General features: G+C 33.6%; 1 protein-coding gene across 8 annotated transcripts in view; it reads left to right on the top strand.

Annotated features, from left to right (window-relative positions):
• Positions 1 to 26393, top strand: part of LOC126751937 (pneumococcal serine-rich repeat protein) — a 166962-nt gene that overhangs the window by 89908 nt on the left and 50661 nt on the right. For all 8 annotated transcript variants that reach the window (XM_050462399.1, XM_050462395.1, XM_050462401.1 and 5 more), the window contains exon 4: positions 19571 to 20410. In XM_050462399.1, the coding sequence (XP_050318356.1) occupies positions 20075 to 20410 (336 nt within the window). In that variant the 5' untranslated portion in view covers positions 19571 to 20074. The remainder of the gene's footprint in view (positions 1 to 19570; positions 20411 to 26393) is intronic.

Consider the following 26393-nt stretch of genomic DNA (forward strand, 5'->3'; position numbering starts at 1 on the left):
TCGAAATTGGCTTTTTTTAATCCTAGTAAGGATTTTTTTTTTTGCCTACAAGACGCTCTAAAATACTAAAAGCATTGCTGTGACTTCTGTGATGAACTACACGAAGTAGTTCATCATTATTGGAAATAAAAAAAACTTAATTAAATTTTCGAATATATATATAAGAAGTAAGGAAATTTAACATTTCATAAAAATTTTATAAATTCATGCATTCAATTCAACTTATATGTTATAAAGCACCCAATTCTCTGTAGACCTAAAAATTTAACCTACAGTCACATATAATCAATATATCGAGGCATAAATTAGAACGTGTCACCGCCTGCCGTGGCAGCTACTGTACGCCACATTTTAATGAGAGCAAGCGCGACATGCAAACTACCAAGCCAGCATGAGATTGTAAAGCAAACCAAAAGAAATAAATAAATAAACAAAAACAATATTATTCGGAGCAAGCGCGCCACTGTGCAAAAATTGTTTTATTTTGTTGTTGTTGTGCATTGACATGGCGTGGCGCGCGTGAAAAATGTCACAAAAATTTTAAATGAATATATCGGTCAGCAAACGCACGATTATTTTACCTATATTTATTTCGTTCTTATTTTGTTGGCCTGTTAAATGTAAATTCTACACACACAGGCATACAAAAAGGCACGCCAGAAAATGTTTATCAGCCTGACTGACGCAGCAGCGTTTAGTGCAATTTGTCTGTTGTAAGTGTGGCAGCCACAGACAGTTCGATAACTGACCTTATGCGCTTTGTTGTTATTGTTGGCAGTTTACATTTTTTCTGTACTGAGCATTATTTCATTTTAAATTATGTAAGTTTTTTTTGTGTGTCGACACAGCCGCAATCATTCTGATTGTGTCAACGTCAATCGCGTCGGACGTTTGCGAAATGAATCGCGTGACATGTGTGATGCTGGCGTGACGCCAAAATGATGGAAAGGTAGATAGCTTGGCACATACAACTTATAAACTTGCTTACAACACATACACTGGCTCGCATGTGCTTGAGGGAGTTTGTGTTATTCTTAAAAATGCATTTCGGGGCGCTTTTAATTAATCGAAATACGTCTTTATGCTCAGAGTTTGTGAGTTTTTCCTTTGCAAAAAATTATTTTATTATCAAACAAATAATACACCGAAAAATAGTGTTTAGTATAGAATTTATGTTCGAATTCGAGCGTCGGCTTATATAGGAATGAGTACTCGAGCCTTTAAATACGCGTTAATGAAAAAAATATTAACAAGTCTCTTTCAAATTCAACTATGAGCATTTCGAACTTCGAAAATTTCACTATAAAAATTCGAAAATTTGAGTACCAAAGAAACTATATATCCAAAATTCGAATATACAAAAATTCAAATGACAAAAATATGCAGTTCAAAATTTATGAACATTTCGAACTTCGAAATTTTATTATGCAAATTCGAAATTCGAAATTTTGAGTATCAAAGAAATCCAAAATGCAAATATACAAATATTCAAATTTTAATCGAAATTCGAAATTTAAATATAAAATATTCGAAAATCGAAATTTCAAGTCATAAAGAAATCAAATATTAAAATTTCGAAAATCGAACATATTCAAAAATAATTGGAAATTCGGTTGTTGAAAATTGGATCATAAAAAATTTTTAATATAAAAAATGAGCAATTCGAACATCGAAAAATGCAAAAAAAAAAATTTTAATTCGAAAGTATAAAATTGTAATGTAAACAATGCAAACATCTTATAATCAACTGATCAAAATTCCATCAATATTCTATTACAAAAATACAAACATACATACATAGGCCCAAATGACCTTTCTTTCGGCGATATTAGCCCGAAATTTAAATTATAAGTCTGTTACTAGAGAAATTTCGAAAAATTTACTATGCAAATTCGAAAATGCGACTAATGAAAAAGTCAAAAAATTCAAATACCATAAATTTTAATTCGAAATATAAACATAGAAAATTATTTTTTAGGTATTTCGAAAATCGAAAAATTTTTAAATCGAAACTTTGTAAAGTCGATCACAAAAAATTTTAATATAAGAAATTTTAAATTCATAAATCGAAAAATTGAAACCAAAAAAACTTCAAAATTCGAAAATCGATTATAGAAAATTTGGATAAAAAGAAATGTAGGTACGTATGTACATATGTATGTATGTAGTATCTATCAGATGAAATCTTCAATTATCTTATTCTAAGTATCACATTTGCCACAATAATGATTTATTCATTAAAGCACTGTTTCATTTTGCTCCAATCAATAGTAAAAAACTTCGACTAGAGAAGTTTCGAAAAAATTACTGAGGAATTTCGAAATTCGAAAAATCGAGTATTGGAAGAACTAAATTTGAAAATCAAAACCATCAAATAACAAAACTTTTAAATTCAAATATTGAAAATTCGAACACGAAAAATAGTAAATTCGAAAATTTGAGTGTTAGAAAAACCAAATTTTTAAACTAAAAATTCAAATATTAAAAATTTTTATTTTAAATTTAAAAATTGGAAATTCGAACATAGAAAATTTTATTAAATATTTCGATTAAAAATTCAAATACCAAAAATTATTAATTCGAAATTCAAATATTGGAAATTCGAACATAGAAAATTTTATAAAATATTTCGAAAATCGAAAAATTCAAATTTCATCACAAAAAAATTTAGTGTAAGAAATTTAAAATTCACAAATCGAAAAATTTAAACATAAAAAGTTTTAAATTAGAAATTCGAATATTAAAAATGTGGATATAAAAAATGTATGTATGTATGTAATATCTATTAGATCAGATTTTTAAATGTCACATTCAAGTATCATATCATTGAAACTCTGTTTAATTTAGCTTAAATCAATAGTAAAAAACTTCGGCAGGAAAACTTTCGAAAAATTTACTGCGTAAATTTGAAATTCGGAAATTAAAGTATTAGAAACCCCAAACTTGAAAATCAAAAATTCAAATAACAGAAATTTAAAATTCGAATATAATTCGAGATATTCGAAATTCGAACATAGAAAATTTCACTAAATATTTCGAAAATCGAAAACTTTAAACAATCAACATTTTTTAATCGAATATTATAATTTGGAATTCCTAATTCGAAAAAGAAAAACAAAAAAGTTTTAAGTTCGAAATTTAAGTATTAAAAATTGGATATAAAAAAATTTAATAACTGTATAGAAAATTTCATTAAATATTTCGAAAATCGAAAACTTCAAACAATCAAAATTTTTTAACCGAATATTGTAATTTGAAATTTATAAATCGAAAGAATCGAATAAGTACACTAATTTTGCTTTTAGCTTAGTAAATAATTCCAACAAGTTTCTATTGCGAAAATATCTTTCATATTAGGTTTTCAATTATTAACTTTTAAATAACATCTTTGTCACCATACTTATTTGCACATCACTCAGATCTCCATATTTGCCATATACATAGTAAGAATTAAAATCCACACAAGGGGCTTAAAATGTTTTTTTTATTTTTGTTTTAATTATACAATTATTACTTAATATTTATCGAAACTATTCTATACTTCCACTTATAGCAGCTTTTTTTCTGCTACCGAAATCATAAATAGTAGTCTCAGTATTTTACGCAAACTATTAACGCTTAAGCGCGCCATATTTGTTGAGACATGTGATATTAAGTAGGAAATTGTGTTACCCAAAGCAATTTATAAGGCGCTACGTGATCTTTTGTTTAATAACAATATAACAAAATTAACACGCAGCATCAGCACCCACATCTGTGACTGCTGAGGTATTATTATAAATAAGAGTAAAAAAAAATTCAAAAAAATAATAATATTTGTTATAAACAATTGTTTCACGCAACCGCCTGGCAGTGTCACTCAGTCACTCAGGTGTGCGGTGGTTTCGAAAGCCTAATAAATATTATTGAATTTCAATTGCGGAAGATTTCCCATGTTTAATTGTCTCACCAAACAAGAGAAAACTAAAGTTGCTGATTTATTGTGGCTACACACTACATAAATACATATTTGCGTGCATGTATGTACGTATATATTCAAACATGTGTTAGCAAATATTTATGTGTTACCACAATTGATTTGAATTAGATTTGTGTGCCTCGCTTTTGCGGTTTATTGCTACATACAAATATATGTCTAGTATTTCATACAATGTCTCTGCTGCTACATATATGTATGTATATACATACGTGTTTATTTATGTGTATTTGTTTTTATATATTTTTTGTTGGCAATAGAAAATAATATGTTCGGTGGCTGTAAGTGTCACTGCAACTGCGTGCCTATTTTACCTTTGCGAAGGCGAGTGGGTGTTACAGGAAATAAATCTGAGCGCGTGCGTGCGTGTGTTGGAGTCTTAAATCAAGTGCCATAGAAATTATGTATACAAATATTGTGCAATAAATATACTTATATGGTACAACACTTTTCATGCATGTATAACAATTGTTTGGCTTGATTGATTTTTGATTATGGCACACTAATCTATTTTTTGTTTTTAAGTTTCACAATGCGTGTGGAATTTTTATATACAAAAATGCGAGATTTCTGCTTGCTGCCATTGTTTGTTAATCTCTTTGGTATGTAAAAAGTCGATTGAAAACAATTAAATAGTAAAAATTATTACTTACTTTCGAAAAGTCCAAAATATGCTTGATTTCTAAAAGTAAAAAGCAAAGTAATGGTAGTCAGTCCGTTAGAAATCAACAATAATAAAGCTTATGTATAAAAGTTTATTATTAATGATATTTTTACTGATTATTAATGACAAAAGTTGTATTTTGATCTAATCTTTATCAATAGAACGGCATACTTCTCTATAATGAGGGTAGAACAATGTTCGAAAAATTTGCAGTCTCCAAATAAGATCCTGATTTCGATTACCATACACTAAAAATATTCAAAATTGTTCAGCGATAGCTAATGACTGATTTATAAACCGCTAAATTTTTCGAAAACATTTCTAAATCCATCAAATATTTTTAAAATATTTATTCGATATCTCCATATCAATATTTCAATACTGATTGATACATTTGTTTATTTAACTAAAAATTAAAAATAAATTTTTTGTTGGTAACACTTTTCCACATTTTTTTTATTTAACTTATAAGGTCTACATTAATAAAATTTAAATTTAAATTGTAAGCTTCGTAATGAGCTTTTGCGTTTTTAATAGCTCACCTAAGAAAACTCACTATCCAATCTCTGTCTTTGAGATTCTGACCCTCCTAAAAGTTTACTGTTGTAACCATGATTCCATTGAAAAGCTTTGTGAAGTGCTTTGGAGCTTTTAATAGATCACCTAAGAAGTCTCGTCCGTATTTCTTCAACACATTAACGTTTATTCAAGAAAAACATGTCAAAATATAACTATAAAATTATAAGTTTTGCTCATCTAAAGCTATAACATTTTCTCATCATTAAGGATTCCATCTCGAAAGAACTGCGCTAGTTAATTTTTGATACCCTCCTCTCATGTGAACCGTATTCGAGTAAAAGCGTTCTAAATCGACCAAATAAAAGCGCAAAGTCTGGACTACAACTCAGATGAGTCAAAACCTGTCAGCCTGTGTTTTCTGAAAAGCTTTGTAAAGAGCTTTTGAGCTTTTAATAGAGTACCTAAGAAGTATCACTATTAAATTTTTCTCTTTGTGATTTTCTAACCTTCTGAAAAACTTACTGTTGTGACCATAATCCCATTGAAAAGCTTTATATAAAGCTTTTGAGCTTTCAATAGGTCATCTAAGAAGTCTCACTATTCACTATCTGTCTTTGTGATTTCCTGACCTACCGAAAAGCCTACTGTTGTTACTATGATTCCATTAAAAAGCTTTGTAAAGAGCTTTTTTTGAGCTTTTAATAGGTCACCTAAGAAGTCTCACTATTCAATCTTTGTCTTTGTGAAAAGCCTACTGTTGTGACCATGGATTCATTGAAAAACTTTGTAAAGAGCTTTTTTTAAAGCTTTTAATAGGTCATCTACGAAATCTCACTATCTAATCCCAATCTATGTGGTCTTCGTTTGTGATTTTCTGACTCTCCTGTCATTGTGGTATCTAAACATTTCCTTTTAGGAGCGCTATAAATGAAATAACATTATTATTTAATATTATGTCACGTGAACCAAAAACTTGTAACTACGATTTCTGGAAATATCTTAACAAGAGCGCTACCTATCGGGAAAACTTTTGATCAACATTTATCTATTGCTAGAGTGAATAAGCGCTACAACCAATCAAATATTTTAATAAGAGCGCCATCTATCGATGGAGCTTTTGGTCGATATGCTATGTTTTTGTCTTAAATATGAGCCTGGCCTTTCTATTTTTTGCTTAAAAAAGGCTTTCCACCTGGACGCTGACAAAACAACCCGGCCTCAACAGCTCGTCTTCTAATGGCCCGTGTATAAACTGGTAATCAAACGTGTTTCTATGTTTCAAATAATATTAATATTGAAGCCTCCTTTAATAATCAAACTTTCGTAAGTTTAATAGTAAAATTGATGTATTACTTTGGTTGATTCTACTTGTATATATTTTATCTCAATTAGCCTCCTCACACAGTGTCTGTGCTGAGTACCAGAAATTTTGTAACGCTTTATAGACTTACGGGTTCAACTTTCTCAATGTGAACTACAATGTATTTACTAACTTAAATGTAGGTAGTGTCAAGCTTGTGCATAATTATTGTATATTATGGTGCCATTGTCAATAGGAAGTGTTAGATTTTCTCACTTCTCACCATTTTTGTGTGTGTTTTTTTTTCATTTCACGTAATTGATACACTCGAATGCACAATTGCACCAACGGCATATCGATGTCTTACCCAACAGTGTTGTCTGTCTGCTGCCTGTCCACCTACACCTATGGTTAGCCATGGTGCATACCGGGCTTACAGCCGTGTAGTCAACAATTTGCACAGCTTAATTTTGTAATTGATATCATTAATGAAAGGAAAGGCGCAAATCACAATTGTCGTTACAACAGCGAGAACGACCGCATTACGTAGGCGCTGTAGACATGAGACGCTGTAACTATGTACGTTTGTAACGGCAGAAACCTTCCCAACAGCTAAACAGCAGCGGAAAATCGCCACCACCGCCGTCGTCAGCGGTTAGAGTGACAGACAAATCTCAAACGCCACCGCAACTGTCACTCTGAGCCCCAGCAATTTTTGCAATAAACATTTTTTCTTTATTTTTCTTTATTTTTACTTTTGTATAATTTGTTTTTTTGTATATTTTTTTATTTTTGTAATTTTTTTTTATTTTTGTATTAATTTCAATTTGTTTGTTTCACATCTAGAGTTACAATTTGCCTTAATTTTTCCACAATTGCGTTCGCTTTTGTTGGTGACTTAAGTGCGCGTACAAAAGACTTAAGCCACAAACTTGATTTGAATTTTTTATAATTTTTTTTTTTAATTTGTTGACATTGTTACATATTTTTATACACCGAACAGCGCATATTAAGTTTGCCACGAAAATTGTAACGCACTGATGAAAACAAAATTGGAAGATTTTTAATATAATTATTTAAATGTTCAGTACAACGAGCTGAGTTGACTTAGCTATGTCCGTCTGCCTTGTCCCTTAGTTTATGAGATATCAATTTGAAATTTTGCACACGTTCTTTTCTCCCCAAAAAGCTGATTTTTTGTCGGAATCGTCGATATCGAACCACTATAGCATATAGCTGCCATATAAACTGATTGATCGGAATCAAGAGCTTGTATGGAAAACACTTTTATTTGATGAGATATCCTTACAAAATTCAGCGTGCGTTATGGTGTAAGATAATAGTGCAATTATTGAAGAAATTGTCAAGAACGAACGACTATAGCATATAGCTGTCATACAAACTGTGTGATGAAAATCAAATTATTGTATGGAAAACTTTTTATTTGATGAGATATCTTCACGAAATTCAGTGTGGATTGTTATTTAAAGCAACGGTACAATACCTGAAAAAAGTTTCTAAATCGGATTATTATATCATATAGCTGCCATACAAAGTGTTTGATAAAAATCAAGTTCTTCTATATAAAACTTTTTTAGTTTTTGAGATATCTTCAAAAAATTTAGGATCAGTCATTATTGTCCAAGTCAACGCTATAATATCTGCAGAAATTTTCCCGATCGGACTACTATATCATATAGCTGCCGTACAAACTGACCAATCAAAGCCAAGAGCTAATAAGAAAAACTTTTTTATTTGACAAGATATCTTCAGGAGATTTTGGACAGATTATTGCATAAAACAATGGTACTATCTCCGAAGAAATCATTCAGAGGATCACTATGTCATATTGCTGCGATGACCCATCAAACCGAAGTTTGAAATGGAAATTTTTTCTTTTTTGAAGTTTATACTTTTTTTTTTGTTAAATTTTTTATAATTATTTTTTCGTTTTATTTAATTTTATATATATTTTTTTCCTCCATGTATTTTTATTCTTTTTTTATTTTATTATTTTTTTAATGTTTCTAATTTTTTGTGTTCTTTTATTACTATTATTCTTTTCCAAACCATTTTTTTTTTTTTTTGTTTATTACATTTTTTCTACCCCAAACTATTTTTGTGTTTTTTATAAATTTTTTCTGTTCCACACTATTTGCATGTGACGAATGACAATCGAAAGCAATCGTTTAGCGACTGTCCACCTAACCGCCTGCAACAACTATGCAGCTCCACTGAGTGTAGGCAACTGTGCAGTGAAGGTCATTGCAATTACTGTTAGTTAGCGGTGACGTCGGCGGCAGCAATTACCAGCTAAACGCTTTATTGCCGTCTACAGGCGATGCCTTTGAACTGTTTATTGACGTTTGCTTTCGATTTCGCGCACACTTTTTTGTATTTTTGGTTTTTACTTTTAGTTTTATTTTTCCTTAATATCTCAAGTCAACTATTCCGTTCTTTATTTCATGTACAATTTACCAGTGTTCGACAGTCACCCATTCCTGCATTTATTGCTAAAGCTTTGCAGTGAAGTTCGTTAGTATCCAATAGTGTTAACTCAATTGCCTTTTGCGGTGACAAATAATTGTTCGACTCAAAGTCACTAATTCACTGTCAGCCAACTTCAGTCGGTTATTATTTGAGTTTCGCCTTTTATTATTATATTTTCAGTTGTGTTCATATTGTATTCGCATGAGTTTGAAGCTTGATGTTAATTGCGAATTGTATTGAAAATCAGCATAGCGTGTCATCAACGAGCTATTGTATGTCGCTTTTAAGGTTTTTTGGAAAAGTGAAGTTCACTAGAAATTAAAAGTTGGTTTCAATTTATATATATTTTTATACCCTGAACAGGGTATATTAAGTTTGTCACGAAGTTTGTAACACCCAGAAGGAAGCGTCAGAGACCCTATAAAGTATATATATATAAATGATCAGTATGTCGAGCTGAGTCGATTTAGCCATGTCCGTCTGTCTGTCTGTCCGTCTGTCCGTCTGTCTGTATATATACGAACTAGTCTCTCCGGTTTTAAGATATCGTTGAAATTTTGCAAACGTCATTTTCTCTTCAAGAAGCTGCTCATTTGTCGGAACGGCCGATATCGGACCACTATAACATATAGCTGCCATACAAACTGAACGATCGGAATCAAATGCTTGTATAGAAAACTTTCACATTTGACAAGATATATTCACGAAATTTGGTATATGTTAATTTCTAAGGCAACAATGTAATTATGTAATTTCCGAAGAAATTGTTCAGATCGGTTAACTATAGCATATAGCTGCCATACAAACTGAACACATAGTTACTAACAGAAATGCACCTGTGAAGGGTATTTAGCTTCGGTGCAACCGAAGTTAACGCTTTTTCTTGTTTTAAATTTATTTAATTTTATTTATTTTCCAATTTTTTCATATTAATTTGTATTCATATTTTTATATTAATTTTTTCATATGTTTCTTATTATTTTTTTTAATTTATCATTTGCTTGTTTCCGGTTTACTCATAATTACATAGTTTCATTTGCTATCTTTTATTGAAAAATATCAACGAATTCAAAAGTTTCGAAAAATTACCAATTATATTTGTTCTTGGCTTCTAATGTAGAATAATAATAATTGCAGGTATTCAAATAAAAAACTTGGGGTTTTCTTTTAAAATAAAAAATATATTTAAAATAGTAAGCAGAAGTATTTTGCTAGTATTTCTGAGCACCAATTGAACATAAATCTATCAAAACTACTTCGAAGTTGTTGTCTACAGTTGAATACTAAAAGGTTTCTGATGGCGTGGAAATAATCAAAATCTTCAAATATCTGTATTTTGAAATGGATTTTCCGGTTTATAATCTTATTTCTAAAGATCGTCATAGAATGGCGTGATACTTGCGAGCTTAAGTTAGCCAAATTTTTCAATTTTTTTTTACATTTCCTTTGAAATTTTCTCTGAAATATGTTCTTTCAGAGAAGTGACTATTCACTCAGATAGCAGTGTGGCGATACTAGCCTTAAACTTATTAACAGTGCGTTCAGAGCTGCCCATAGAGTGCCTAATCTTCCCATCAATAGCATCGACTGTCTTTGTGATAACACAGGTATGGATGCCAGACCACAGCGGAATCGCAAGAAACTGTAAAGCAGATGAACTAGCAAAAAAAAAGACACCCTTCAACCGCTATCGGTAGAATAAGAGCGGGTCGGCGCTCCTGTATCCTCTGTTCTGTTGTATTTTATTACTAGATAGCTTGGCTTCTCTGAAGCTTCGCCAACGCGATCGATCGAAAGAGACCCAGTGACCTATTTGGCCTCAGCAAAGCTAGCCTCTCACTAGTTTTGGTATTTTTAACAGGCTAGTGCCTTATTGGCGCCCACGCAGTAAGGCTGGCAATCCTACCAGTCGCCATCTCCAGAAGCTGAGTGGAAGAAAATGTGGTGAAAACAACTCAACACTTCTTTCTTTACTGTCCCGCATTTGGGAGGTCAAGTCTTAAATACTTGGCGAACCTGGCGAAATAGCCGGAATTGATATCAGCCGGCTCAACAAATTTGTGACTGGCTCAAAGCGCTTTGCCGATTTTTGAGAGCCTTTTCGATCAATATTTAGTATAACAAAAGACCGGCGTGCTCAGCTGTCGACCTAACTGAACCTAATATGTACGATGCTATTATGTATGGAACTCGATTTCTTTTGCATGGCCATCACGGGCCCGCTTTCAGAAGTTCAGACGCTGAACCCAAATTTTCAACGGTTTTCAAGCATAAATCAGCCGATACTGCTGCAATTTCATGTTCGATATTCGTACGAAGTTCATCAATCGTCGCTGGCTTGTTGGCATAGACCACGTACTTGACGTAGCCCCACAGAAAACAATCTAACGGTGTCAAATCGCACGATCGAGGCGGCCTACTGACTGGGCACAACACGTTCACAAAAATTGGTTTTTAATAAATCGATTGTGACATTCGCTTTGTGGCTTGTGGCGCCACCTTATTGGAACCACATATTGTCCAGGTCCATAAATTCCAATTCGGGCCAAAAATATTCGGTTATCATTGAGCGGTAGCAATTCCCATGCACAGTAACGTGCCGGTATTGATCATCACGGCCGGTCAGGCGGTTTCAGTTCTTGTATCAATTTGTTCTTGTAAGGAAGAAGGCCACAACGACTTCATAGAGATGCCCAAAGCTTGAGAACGACGTATGAGAGACTGATTTCGATTGTCCTCAATTGATGCGCTCGTGGCAGCAATATTGTCGACACTACGGGCACTTCATTCTCTAACTTGCACGGGAATATTTTGTGCTGCGCCTGTGGATTCAAATTTTTCCACTAGATGCTCAGTTGTTGATCTGACAGGACGATTATGACGACCATAAATTGAACGTAGCGCTCTTAAAGTTGAGGTCAGTGAATTTCGGTAGTAAATTTTAATCATTTCTACTCGTTGTTGGATCGTGTATCTTTCCATGATGAAATGACAAACCTTACTTAAGAGAAATATCAAAAGAGCGGGAAAAATATGGCGTCGTTTTGTGTCCCTTTGGGTCTACTTTAATAGCGTTCCTGCTGAAAAAAAAACACTAATTTAATTTTTTTTAATTAAACAAAAATTAAAAAAATATGCAAACTTTTTGGCATAGCAAAAATTTTGCTGAACACATTTCTGTTCTAAGATATATTTGTGATTAAAATAATTTTTTTTTCCGCTTAAACTTTTTTTCAAACTTCATATTTTCTATTGAAAAAGTTTGTTCAATAGTTGCTTTTTTTATCGCCTAACAAATATTTATATTTAAATTAGAGTTTTTTTTAACATTGTTTCTGACGAATTCAGATACCAGCGCGCCGTTTCTACTTCGAATCATTCGATTAACCTACTATGCTCATGGCTAAGTGGCAGCAATATATCAGTGCGCCAAACAGCCACTCAGCCAGCGGGGTAGTCAGCTTGTCAGTAAGCTGCGCTTATAAGCTTACACAAACACAGACAATAAGTATATATATGTGTATATACATATATATTTATATTTATATATAAATTGTATACAACTTCAGCAAACCAATATATGTTGCTTGCTCAGCATTCGCGCGCTTTGGCTTCAGCACATTTTCGCCACTACTGAACTACATCAAATTGGTGTAATTAGAGCTTAATAAATTATCGCACACTTTTTTCATAACATTTTTTTGCCTTCACTATATACATGTATATATGTAAAGGCGAATTTGCCTTTCTTGCTTGGCGCGCAGCACGAAAAAAGTCACAATAATTACTTGCAAGTGCCTTTGTAATCTTTATAAAAATATATATATAAATAAAAAACTGGTTCCTTTGTGTTTCATAAATTCAAAGTCAAGTTCAAATCAACTTGAAAATATCGAAACTTTTTGAGTATCTTTCCTTCATATCGCTTTTTTCAGTTTTTTTTTTTAATTTTTCAGTTTTTTTTTTAATTTTTTTTTTTTTAACGTTTTCAACTTTTTTTGTACTCTTTTTAAGCTGTTGGTTACTGTGTCTTCCAATAACTTCAACTTTTATTCATGCTGTGTTAAATTTTTATAGTAAGCATGTTCATATATTTATACATAATTATATAGATGAAAATGATTAATGTGCGATTTTGAGCGCAAGCGTGCAAGTGGTTGCTTTTTTCGCTTTGAGGTCTGCCTGCAGACACCGACGGCGTGTGTTTGCCGCTGCTCTTTTAATTAGTGAGCGCATACCATTATGTTTGGTAGTGTGGAAAGTGATTGTAGTTTCGCAGTTCCAGTAGAGTGAGGTGTATATAATATCTTTATTCCATTGCTGGAGCAAAAACTTATTCGATGAAATGCCCTTTGATACTCGATATATAGTAGATGAGATATAGAGTAAGCCACGCGGTTTGATGATTTTTAAATTCGAGTCCTCTAACTTCAGATTTGTGGATATAGCTTAGATTGCTTTCACATCACATGTGCCAATAATTTATGACTATAGCTTAGATTACATTGACTTCATATATGCCAATGGAAAGCAATTATTAATATATCTGATTCAGCAAAACCCAAAAACAAAACAAAAACACCTTTTTCAGTTGATAAGTAACATGATTGGTTCTTTTATGCTTTCGAACAAAATATATTTTCTGGAACAAAAAATATACTGAAACAGTATGGAAATATCGTATGCTTTAATATATTTAAAGAATTTATTTTCACCTAACCAAAGGTTCTAAGGACTCTATATAACTGGTCAACAAGTAGTGCACTACTTGCTTACCTCCCGACTGAAATCCAGTTCTTGTAAGAAAAACTTTTTACTTGACAAGCCATCTTAACGATGTTTTCAACGTTTTATTGCACTATGCAATGGTACAATCTCGGAAAAAATTGTTAAGATCGGACCACTATAGCGCTAGCTACCATGCGAACTGACCGATCAAAATATTTTCCTTGTATGAAAAACTTTTTTGTTTGAGAAGATAACTTCGCGAAATGTGACATAAATTATTGTCTAAAAGAACTCTATAATATCCGAAGAAATTTTCTAGATCGCTATAATATGTGTTATAGCTGCCATACAAATTAAAGGAACAAAATCAAGTTCTTGTATGAAAACAACTTCATTTGTGAAGGATATACTAGCTTTGGTTGAAGTTACCGCTTTATTCAGGTTTTAATTAATTTTGAATTATTTTATTTTATTATATTTTTTCTTTACATATATGTATTTTTTTATATTTTTTACCTATTTTTATTTATTTTTTGTTTTCCGATTTTTCGCATACACTTTATTTTTCTTTAATAATTTCTTATAATTTTATTTTATTTTCAATTCTTTGTCTACATTTTCCTCCATGTCATTCCAATTCAATTACATCTCATACATTGTAAGTCAATCGCTGAATTACCTGCCAACCAACGAAAGACTTAAGCGACGAACTTGTTTCCTTTTAACAGCCATATCGAATGAAATTTCTTTTGCCAACATTTCAACAAATGTGCTGCATTATGCTATCACCTTTTCCACGTAATTTGAATAGGCATGCATTTGCGGCACTTCACTTCACCAGAAACCGCTACAATCAAAGCCAGGGAAACAGCAATCACACGAAAGTCATAAACCCGCAACGTTCTTAGCACCTCATAATAAGCAGACAAAAAATAACTGTACTGTTGTGTGAAAGCTGCAAAGCATACTGCATATAACAAAAACACCAAAAAGTCTAAATGGCAAATATGCTTGAAGAAATATGAAAATAAATACAACAACAACAAAAAACAATAATAACGCCGCAGTAAAATGGCTTGCGCTAGACTTTGATGTAAAAACACTTTTCTTTGTGTTTTGTTCTTAATGCGCTTTGCAGCATTTTTTCAGCACCTCAAGCGCTCAGTCGCGTGCGCTACTTTTCCTTCTAGCCGATGTTGACGTTGACGCTGACGCCGCTATTGGTAATTTCATGGTATAATATGCGCTTTAGTCAGACCGCTTGCCGTAGAAAATTGAAAAGAAATGTGTTGTAGCGGCGTTAAGGTAGAAGTGAGTTTATGCAAAACTAGAAGGGGAAAAAATGCTATACAAAAAACAAAAACTTTCGTAACAAAAAAAGCCAACGGAAACCGAAACTTGTTCTCACTAATGTAGCGGTCAGTCGATAGTGGTCAGAACAAAGCATGAATGACCATTAAGCATTGCCACAGCTTCACGAAAGACTCGGCTGAAAGTGGCGACTGTGTGTTGGTGAATGCTTTATGTCTGGTTGTTGTTGTTTTTTAAGCGTGTGGGTTAACGGCGGCAAGCTTAGCTGAACTTGCGCCCATTTTGTGTAAACATTGTATTTTGGCATGCACATGTATATAATATATAGCAATAAATCTGGTTATATATCGTTAGTTAATAATTCTACTTAAACCTTTTTTGTTTGCTCCATGCATAATGTGTGTAAAAAAACAGTGTTATAGTTGCATATATATATTCCTACAGCCATGTATGTCTAAAGTGGTTGAAAAAATATAAGCGCGACGCATGCAGGTCTACTAGGGCTGCGCTGCAACCAGTTTCTACATGTTTGCCCATTACTAGCTGTTGCTGCTTGACAGTTGTCTATTAGCTACCAGTCTAGTTTGCTCTGTTTGCGCGCGTTTTGTTTTTTTTTTATTTTCTTTGCCTACGACGACTAATGCCAATTGATAGTGAATTATTGATTTTTTCGACTTTTTTTTAATTTCGAAGTATTGTCGCGCAATTATTTCAGATTTTTCAATTTTAAGCAGTGAGTATTACAATAATTTGTGCAGTGCATCACTTAGCGGCTATTAACGGCTATCAAATTGTAAATAACAACTTGTTTACTTAAATATTTAAAAATGAAACTAGAAGTGCAATCTTTATTAATATATATAAGCAGGATATATAATTTCCTCAGAGATACCGACCTACTCCGACGCATTTGATACCGCCCTAGTCAACATGCCAGCCGAAAGCCTCCGATGCTAGCGCTGCGTTATCTTTAGTTAATGTAATAATTTTATTGTTATGTAAACTTTTATAAAACAAAAAATAAAATAAAATAAATAAAAAAATATATAACATATAAAAAAATAATAATGGGTGATCCATTTCGAACTTCCCTACTTTTTTGAAGAAAAAACACAAAAACTTCGAAGTTAATGGTGAATGTTAATTATCATTCGAAAGAATATTCTTTGACATTTATTTTTTTGAAGAATACCGCTTTCAAATCTTGGCCATCTCAGATGGTCCATTCATTGAGTCCAAATTTCAATGACTCGTGTGATGTTTTGCTTCAAGGCCTGTATGGAAGCGGGATTGTCCGCATAGACATTATACTTTACATAACCCCAAAGGAAAAAGGCTTACGGTGTGAAATTATCTGCTCACCGAAGTATTCTCTCAATAAATCCATTGATAGACGCGTTGTGTGGGAAGTGACGTCGTCTTGTTGATACCAAATGTTGACAAGATCGCGAGATTCAATTTCAGGTATCAAAGAGACGGTTATCATGGCGCATTAACGGTCGCCATTGACGGTTACGTTCTCATTGGCGTCATGTTTGAAGAAATATGGACCGATGATTCCACCCGCCGACAAACCACACCAAACCATTGTTTTTCTGGATGAAATGGCAGCTCTTGAATCCCCTTAGATTGTTCTTCGTCGCAATTTAGCAATTATGCTGGTTTAAATATCCATTAAGCCAGAAACTGGCCTAATCGCTGAACAAAATTTGGCTCTAAGATTTACTGGCTTAAACTCTTTGCTGGTAAACATTTTTAAACAGCTGCTCATCTTAAACTATTAACCTCCAGGAACTCTCGCCCTTTTTAAGAAAATATGAGACAGTCGTAATTCACATGCTTATTTTGAGCATATTTTCACCAACAAAATCATCACATATAGCGCACATCACAACACGTAGTAGTCACCAAAACACATGAAAATCTTATACCTAAGCTGCCGTAGCTTCTGGCTTAGTCATATTATTATATGAACTGGCCTTACCATGACAACAATTTCTCTCTTATTGGCCACAGTTTTCCGTTTCTGGGCACATGATTCCTTCAGTTATTGATACAGTTGTTGACAGTTGTTTTCATTGCCGGTAATAGTCGATATTTTCATTAATTTTAACGATACTTTCGACAATTGTTTGTTCTACGGCATGGTGCATCTTTGATATAAAAATTACCGGAATCGAGTAGAGTAAAACCAAAATTTCGTTCGGTCCAGTATGTTCTCTTATATATTTGGCAAATTTTATTTGTCTAAAAAAAACAAAATGAAGTTCAATCCGAAGAAATATTACAAATATTATCAGTCATAAAGATAATAAACCCAATACCGTGCGTGAAACCATCATACTCAGATCAATAGTTTGACGGTCTAGATATTAAGTTTATAGTTATAAGTATTTGTTTCTGAGTACAATTTCCTGTCAGTTTCATTTGCATAACCTAGTCCTTATTAAAATGGTGACAAGATAAATATATATAGATGTATTTATTCTCTTACTTTTTAATATTGTAATTTTTTATAAATATTGTTAAGTAGAAGTTTAAAAATCGCTCTTCATGACCGCGGCATCTTTTGTTCCAGAAAAACGCGCTAAAAGTTTTAAGTTAAGACTGAACCAGCCTGGTTGTCACGATGCTGAAACTGCTATAAATTCGAGAAAAAGTTTATTTTGAAAATTTATTATGGCGAGATAAGTTGGAATATCTAAACTATCAAAAAATGGTTACAAAAATTTTTTATTTTCTCAAATTTCTAGAAATTATTGATATTGATATTTCAAAATACTTAGATAAATTTGATTTCAAGCAGTTACTATAACCTATAACAATTTCATAGAATAGATTTTGTACTTGTATGCCTTAATAACCTCATAATCACCATACACCACTGTCTGCCTAATTTGCTAAGGAGTCAGTTGGGTAATCTGGCCTCTTTCTTAGACATTTTTTTATAGAAATTTGTAGTCTACAATAGAACTTTTTTCACATATGATGAGGTATATCGTGGAGTGTAGAAACAATTTTTTTGGGAATTTTTTGATGACATCTGTCGGAGAAATGGCTGGGTGAATGAGATGCGTTTTTTCACTGGCGGACACGATTTCTCATGTTTGGATCATCTGAAACACAAAAACCCAATTTATTCTTAAAAAGTACGTGAATAGTTATCGTCCCTACTAGAATCATGAAAAAATGTTGATAAATAAAAAGTAATTAACGTTTTTTTTGTTAATATTTCCCCATGTTTTTTTACATAAATTTTATCATAACATTGTCAAAAATTATAAATCTAGTAGAGACGATAGCTAGGCGTTTTGTGAACATTAAAAAAAAAAATTAAGCAAATCGGTTGCGTAGTTCATGTCCGCCAATTTAAAAAAGTGTGTTTTGAGAAAAACGCGTTTAAAGTTTGAGGTATGCACTCCGTGCGCTACGAACGTCGAGCGGTATTATTATTTTTTGGCATTTTTCGAAACCTTACAATGGTAAAGTGGGTTTCTAAATTAATTCTAAGGGTATAAAGGGAGAGAAAATCCAAAAAACAAAAAAAAAAAATTAAAAAATATTACCTTACAGACCCCTTAAATATCTACAGCCCTGTATCTTTCCAGTCAGGTTTCATTAATTACTGATTATAATACTTCTGTACTAAGTAAGCTTACTGAATTCTTGGATTTATAGGTTTAAATTGCCTATCGACCTTGAATTAAAACTATATTTTGCTGATAGTGTTATTCGGAATATTGGAATCAAAGCTGATAATAATCAAGAAATATAAATATATTTCTGATGTTAGAGAATAAATATGTACGCTGCTTAAGATGCGTTTTCCAAAAAATACTAAAATTTTATTCTCTTTCTTTAAATTGGATACAATTTCAGCAATAGCAAATTTGATCGCAGAAGACAAAAGAGGGGAAAAGGACAAAAATTTAGTTTGAACTAGTGTCACCAATCATCGGTATTTATCCAACAGCTTTCCTTGGAAACAAAAATAAAAATTAAACTAAGTAACAGAAATATTACATTATAGCTATTACTTTAATAGAATCTTTATACCCTGAGCAGCATATCGCCACAAATTTATTGAGACCTAGAAGGAAACGTCGGAGACGTGCGAAAACTAGTTTTCTAGCTGTTAAAAATAAAAGTATATGTACATATATATATATATATAAATGATCAGCGTTACGAACTGAATTGATTTAGTCATGTCCGTCAGTCGTCCGTCTATCTGTGTTTGAGATATTGATCTGAAATTTTGTAGGAATAGCCGATATCGAACCACTAAAGCATATATGTAGTTGACATTCAAAATGATCTGTCAGTAACCTTTGCGTTATAATAAAAGCACCTGTTAAGAGCCGAAGTTAACGTTTTTATCTGCTTTTATATATATTCTTTTGGCATGAAACATACTTTCTTAATGTGTTATTATTTATGTATGTTATGATAGATATTTTTTCGGAAATTTGAATTCTTGCTACCAAAATCTAAGCTTTCTTTACTTTCTAAATGTTAACAACTATAAGTTTTCTGAATTGAAAAACTAATAAAAGCAACTGTTTATCTTCTTTCATTACAGCAAAACGCTAGTAAAAATTAGAGCGTGAACTGGACAGTCACCACTATCTCTTTCAACGCTTACGCACACACATAAATCTACATATAAGCATTACGCGCCGAGCTGGCAGTTCATGCGCCAGCAGTTACGGTAGCCGCGAACGTAGCAAACGTAAATAAATGCAATGCGCGTGTAGCGTAAATTATTATTATGATAATAAATTAAACTTGCCATTAATTTAGAAGCGAACGAAGAAGCTGCCAAAGAGATAGAATCGCAAAAGCGGCGGCGCAAGCAAGCCAGCAAGCAGGAAACGTAAACGTAGTGGAAAGAAGTAGCCAAACAGCATAAAGCGTAACAAGCGAATAAAGTCGTACAACAACAACAATATAATAATAATAAAATTACAACAACAAACAAACGCACAGCGCATAACAAAGCAACGCATTGCACGTAGCATGCGTTGCACGCACACACACACAGAGACACGCGCTGAATTGTAATTGCAAACTGAGTTAAAATAAAATGGAAGTAGCAACAACAAATACGCATCATCACAACCATCATCATCATCATCAGCAGCATCAACATCTCGGCCATCAACTACATCATCCAGCGCATCGCTTGCCAATGGCCAAAGCGCAACCACAACAACAACAGAACAGCCTCATAGTGAGCAGCGCTTTGAGCGCCGCCAGCGACAGCGCGACGCGCAATGGCAATAGCGGTGGCTCGCCGCGCTCGCCGTTCCAGCGCGAGGTGCGCGAATGGCAGCGCATCGATCCAGATACGGGCGCTTTGCTGAGCGGCCGTTTAGAGGCCGATCGTTGGATTAATGGGCCGTTGAATAGTTACGGAAAGGTGAGTGCGCATCGACAAAAATAATCATACCGCATATATATATATATATGAGTGTGTGTGTATATACATCTGTTTGTATGCGCCATGCCGCGCGCTTTTGTAATTATAGTATTTGTGGCACGAAAGCGGACAACGCTGAAATCTCTAGCTAGAATTACGGTAGTAAATGTTGTTTAAGCGAAATGCGTTGCACGCCGCACTTGATTGATTGCTGTGCGTAAACGCATGCGTGCTAGTTGGTGTAGATATACATATATATGTATATATAGATATACATATACATACATATATAATATGTAATTTTAAGTCTCTGCCGCACACTTAATTGCGTTGCTTGCGCGCGCGCAGTGTTGCCTGCCATGTGGCAACATTGTTTGCAGCCAATTTATGACCGAATGACTGACTGTTGCACGCATACTTCATGCAACATTTATCTATAAATATATATACATACATATATATAGTATATTAACCATATGTATAGATTACTTGCAACGCTACCCTTTTTGTTGGACAACATGCAATGCTTGGCTCACAGCGCTGTGCCGCAGCTCAGCAGTCTGTCGAGAATTGACTGACAAGTCGGCAAACACTGACAGCTCATCAAATGTTGTGGGCATTTTTGCGCAATTTTTTTGTTGTTTTTGTTATATTTTTAATTTATTTATTTTTGTCTTCACTATTTATGCTCATGTTCATAGATGTATACGCGCCTTTGTGTTGGTCTAGTTGCAGGGCGTTGCGAGTTTTAATTAAAAAATAGTCCGCTAAGTGGTTTTGTTGCTATTTTCAATAGACTATGTGGTGATAGTAAGGACCAACACCTCTACAATTGGCAGCGGCATATTTTACATATTTGTCAGAAGTATGTATCATTAAAAGGAAACTCTAACGATTTTCGGTATGTTGGTGTTGCACAGAACTTTGTGACGGAAATAATATCAGCTAAGTGGGTTCTGTGCCCTATCTATAAATTTATCAAATTTCACCCGAACTGACAGAAAAAACCTACATTTCTCATTTTAAAATACAAATTTCGTTTAAAGCCAACGTTGAATTTCAATGTTCTTTAGCGAACGTCCTTTAATGACTTCAATTAGCTCATGCGCTGTTATTTTCGAATTCAATAGATTCATATCGCCTTCCCGAAGCAAATTTCAGTTTTAAAAACAGAAAAAATTTCATAAGAAAGAAAATCTGACGAATATGATGACTGAGCGATGACTTTTGCTTCATGTTTAGCCGACCGTTCAGTCAAAATAATGCTACAAAGCTATCTGCATCTTCGTGGTGACAAATCCATGGTCCACAAATCCGGTCGTTTACGGCGAATTACTTTACATAAATAGCTGCCTCATAACGGCCAAGCGGCCTTTTGATGCCGTGGAACGTATTCATGGAGAAATTCTAACGACATTCAAAGCAAATTGTGAGCATCATTTTTTTTTAGAGCGTGATTCGCTAGCTAGTTGGGCAGTTTCGACGTCATATTCTTAAGCTCACGTCTTGTCACAGGCAAAAATTCATATGATTAACCTGCTGTTCTCAGCTACATTGTCAAGCTTCATACCTAAAACATTCATCAAGATGTGTTGAGTCGATCCGCAAGACGTCTTGAGATCCCCTGCTATCCCTCTGATGGCATCCCACGATTTGCAGGTATTGCTTCTTTAATTTTACGAGTATGACGTTATCGTCATTAATAGACGCATGGCACAAGTTTTCGATGACTTTGTCCATCATTGAATGACTTGTGCCACTCGAAAAAAACAATAGTTTTCGTGATATAGATATTAGACATTCCAAAACACTTTTTCAATTTTTCATTTTGTATGATTCCGTATCCGAGATTCCGTTGGAAACACAAACTTTCAAGTAAACTTTTTTACATGTTAAAAATCGCCAAACAAACCTTTGGCGTTGTAAAGAAACAGCTGCCAAGCACATACTAACTAATATATGGTTATCAAGCTTCACACGAATATAAAAAGAGTTATATTTATCTCGATAAATGTTTTTATCAATTCGGTTTGTAAGCGCAGTTCCAGTCGGAATCAAATTCGATCAGATGAAAGCTCAGTTTCAGATTCATGGATGAATTATATCGGCTGTGAATGCAATGAATTCATTCTGTCAAAAGTCCTTTTCTTTATCTTCGTGAGACTATTTAACAAATTTTTGGGTTATATTTCCCTGATCACTCTGAAAATTATCAACATGCGATGATTTCTTGAAGGATTATTAATTAAATACATATTGACCAGAGTAGATGTTCACAAATTTAAGAGAGCTTCGAACGTCTCATAAGAAAGAGTGTATCGTCTATATAAGGACTATAATCTGTTTTAGTTTGGCAAAGGAAGTATTAGAAAATCATTATCTTTTATACAAACTGAAAATTCTATGCCTGCCTAATAACAAATATTTAGCAACTTAGTAACAGATTCAATACCTTTCAGTTATAGGCAATACTTTTCAAAGAAACTTTCAACTTTCGAACGTTTCATAATGTACTGAACACCAAAATGGACCCAACTTTATCAGTACAGAAAGTTAGGAGGCCCTCATAGATAACCGTTACATTATATTAATAACTATGCAACTACCTACCTTAAGAGCTAATCATATAAAAACAAATATTCTCGGCATGATTTGAAAGGTATCCTAGTATAATATAGCAAGTTATTTGAATTAATCATGGAAAGAAGTGCTATTATCTCTCAAAACTTGAAATTATGATCAGTAGACAATCAATGTAATTAGTTACGAATTCTCAGTTCAACGAAGTGAATTCCAGTAAGGATGAGAATGGCTATTTACCAGATATTTCGTGTATTTTAGACCTTGTGTGGGACTAAATGGGCTTTTCGCGGTTCTCAAAAAAGGGATGATACTTACAAGGTATACTGCATTGACTAATAGCCTGTAATGTGTAAGCTAAGTTTTGTAAAAAAAACTCTATATTCTCAAAATAGTTAAGAATACTCAACAGACAATAGCAGTAGTCTTATATATATAGAGAGAGAGATAGAGAGAGAGAGAGAGAGAGAGAGAGAGAGAGAGACCAACACCTTGTTGCACGTAAAGATCGTAAAGATTATCACAATACTTGTAAATTGGAAAATGGCTACATCATTTATATTCTGTAAAGACTTAAAATCCAATCCTGAACTCTAGGAAGATCACTTCTTGATATTTTTTAAAAAGAGGAGTAAGTTATCATAAACTCCAAACCCATACTCCACTAAAAGATTATTTCAACACCCAATTGGAAAAGGAAGACACAATAATTATTCTGTCTAGACTTAAAATCGAACCTTGAGGTCTAGGAAGATATCTAATTGATATATTCAAGTTAAAAGAAGAACCAACTTCAGTAGGTTTATCATTGTAGATGCATACAACCAGTAATGAGATGCTGACCTTTGGGCTGCGACCAAACCTGTCCACACTGTCCGCATTGAAATCCATCGAGGCAACTTAGGCTTATGGCACAAGTTGCCTAAGCCTCAAGTTAACATCAAACGAACGGCATTAGATTGGAAACCTCATGGGATCTGCAGACGAGACAGTGCAGGTAACATATGGAGCGGTTATATTGTTACAAAAGCGGAAAAATCAAGCCATTTTTGCAGACAATTCAAACTTATAGATTTATATAATTTGAGACACTATGTTCCACCTAGAAACTTTGGGATTTTCGGTCCATTACACGTTTTCAGTAAAGTAAAACATGTGTTGGAACGAATTTAAATCGCAATTCCCTGAATAGTAATCCATTAGGAGTTATTTGACTTGTTATTTCCTGCCGTTAGGTGCCGCTGAACTCTAAATATATTTTCATTAATCATAACTAAGATTATTTAATTTATATTCCCATAATTCTATTCCCATTTTTTTCAAATTGCAATATTTGGTCTCGAAATTCTACCCAATAGAAGACGTTTCGTTTGAAGTATTTATCAATACATGAAGTAATATATTGAACTAAAAAATCAAACTGGCGATAACTGGCGCTGCTGACGAAATAAATCGAAACAATACTGAGAGCCTTTATAAACCGGAAGTTGCTTGCCACCAAAATCATTATAAGGTCTTCTAAATAACTTAGGAAAAAACGTATTCTTCTCTTCGCAAGCTTAAAATCTTGTGTTAAAAAGAAAGACTCTAATGAAAACCCAAAATCCATATCATCACGTCTACGAAGACGCCACAAAATACACTTTTTTATACTCTCGCAACAATGTTGCTAACGAGAGTATTATAGTTTTGTTCACATAACGGTTGTTTGTAAGTCCTAAAACTAAAAGAGTCAGATATAGGGTTATATATACCAAAGTGATCAGGGTGAGGAGTAGAGTTGGAATCCGGATGTCTGTCTGTCCGTCCGTCCGTCTGTCCGTCCATCCGTGCAAGCTGTAACTTGAGTAAAAATTGAGATATCATGATGAAACTTGGTACACGTATTCTTTGGCTCCATAAGAAGGTTAAGTTCGAAGATGGGCAAAATCGGCCCACTGCCACGCCCACAAAATGGCGGAAACCGAAAACCTATAAAGTGTCATAACTAAGCCATAAATAAAGATATTAAAGTGAAATTTGGCACAAAGGATCGCATTAGGGAGGGGCATATTTGGACGTAATTGTTTTGGAAAAGTGGGAGTGGCCCCGCCCCCTACTAAGTTTTTTGTACATATCTCGGAAACTACTATAGCTATGTCAACCAAAGTCTACAGAGTCGTTTCCTTCAGGCATTTCCATGTACAGTTCAAAAATGGAAGAAATCGGATAATAACCACGCCCACCTCCCATACAAAGGTTATGTTCAAAATCACTAAAAGTGCGATAACCGACTAACAAAAAACGTCAGAAACACTAAATTTTACGGAAGAAGTGGCAGAAGGAAGCTGCACCCAGGCTTTTTTTAAAAATTGAAAATGGGCGTGGCGCCGCCCACTTATGGACCAAGAACCATATCTCAGGAGCTACTAGACCGATTTCAATGAAATTCGGTATATAATATTTTCTTAACACCCTGATGACATGTACGAAATATGGGTGAAATCGGTTCACAACCACGCCTTCTTCCAATATAAAGCTATTTTGAATTCCATCTGATGCCTTCTCTGTATAATACGAGTATAAACATTAGGAACCAATGATGATAGCGGAATAAAACTTTACAAAAATACGGTATTTGAAAAATATGTAAATGACGTATTATGAAATCTCGATTATCACTTTACCATGCGAGAGTATAAAATGTTCGGTGACACCCGAACTTAGCCCTTCCTTACTTGTTGTATTAAAAGTTTCTACGAACGAACATTTTATTTTAAATTCTGTTTGTTTTGACATAAAATATAAGTGATCTTTACTTTTAAAACCCGTCAAAATGCCGCAGGCTATACCATGTAGTTATAACTAAAGCACTTGACCGTCACGCTTTTCAAAACTCGATCCTCTCAAATAACGTTGATTACTTCAATTTCATGCAGAGAATCATTGAACTTGAAAATAACTGGGTTTTACCCAAAAAAAGTTCCAACGTCATTTTAAGAGCTATTTAGCATAAATATTGAGCTCCTGCTGCTGTCAACGGTAACATTTGAACACATTATCCATAAACACTATACATTCTAAGCCAGCAACAATAAGCGGACATTTCGTCAGCTAGTTAAGGCAGAGAAGAGAAGCCGAAACATACAAGAAGCTTCAATCGATAAGTAAAATTTATTGTGGCGGCGAAGATCAGAGCACAGCTTGTGGTATGTTCTTCAAGCACACACACATCCATACATACACATACACATTGGCAACACACCCATTACATGTACGCGTATATGCTCATGAAGCTACAAGAAAGCTTCAAATCACAATCCCAAGTGCCTATTTAAAAGAAAAAATTGAAGTGTTCCACGCTATGTCTTAAAAAATAAAAAGCAGCGAGGGAGATAGATTTGTTGGCTGCAGCGGCGATAAT

Source organism: Bactrocera neohumeralis, chromosome 3, assembly GCF_024586455.1.
Source record: "Bactrocera neohumeralis isolate Rockhampton chromosome 3, APGP_CSIRO_Bneo_wtdbg2-racon-allhic-juicebox.fasta_v2, whole genome shotgun sequence".
In the NCBI taxonomy this organism is placed as follows: domain Eukaryota; kingdom Metazoa; phylum Arthropoda; class Insecta; order Diptera; family Tephritidae; genus Bactrocera; species Bactrocera neohumeralis.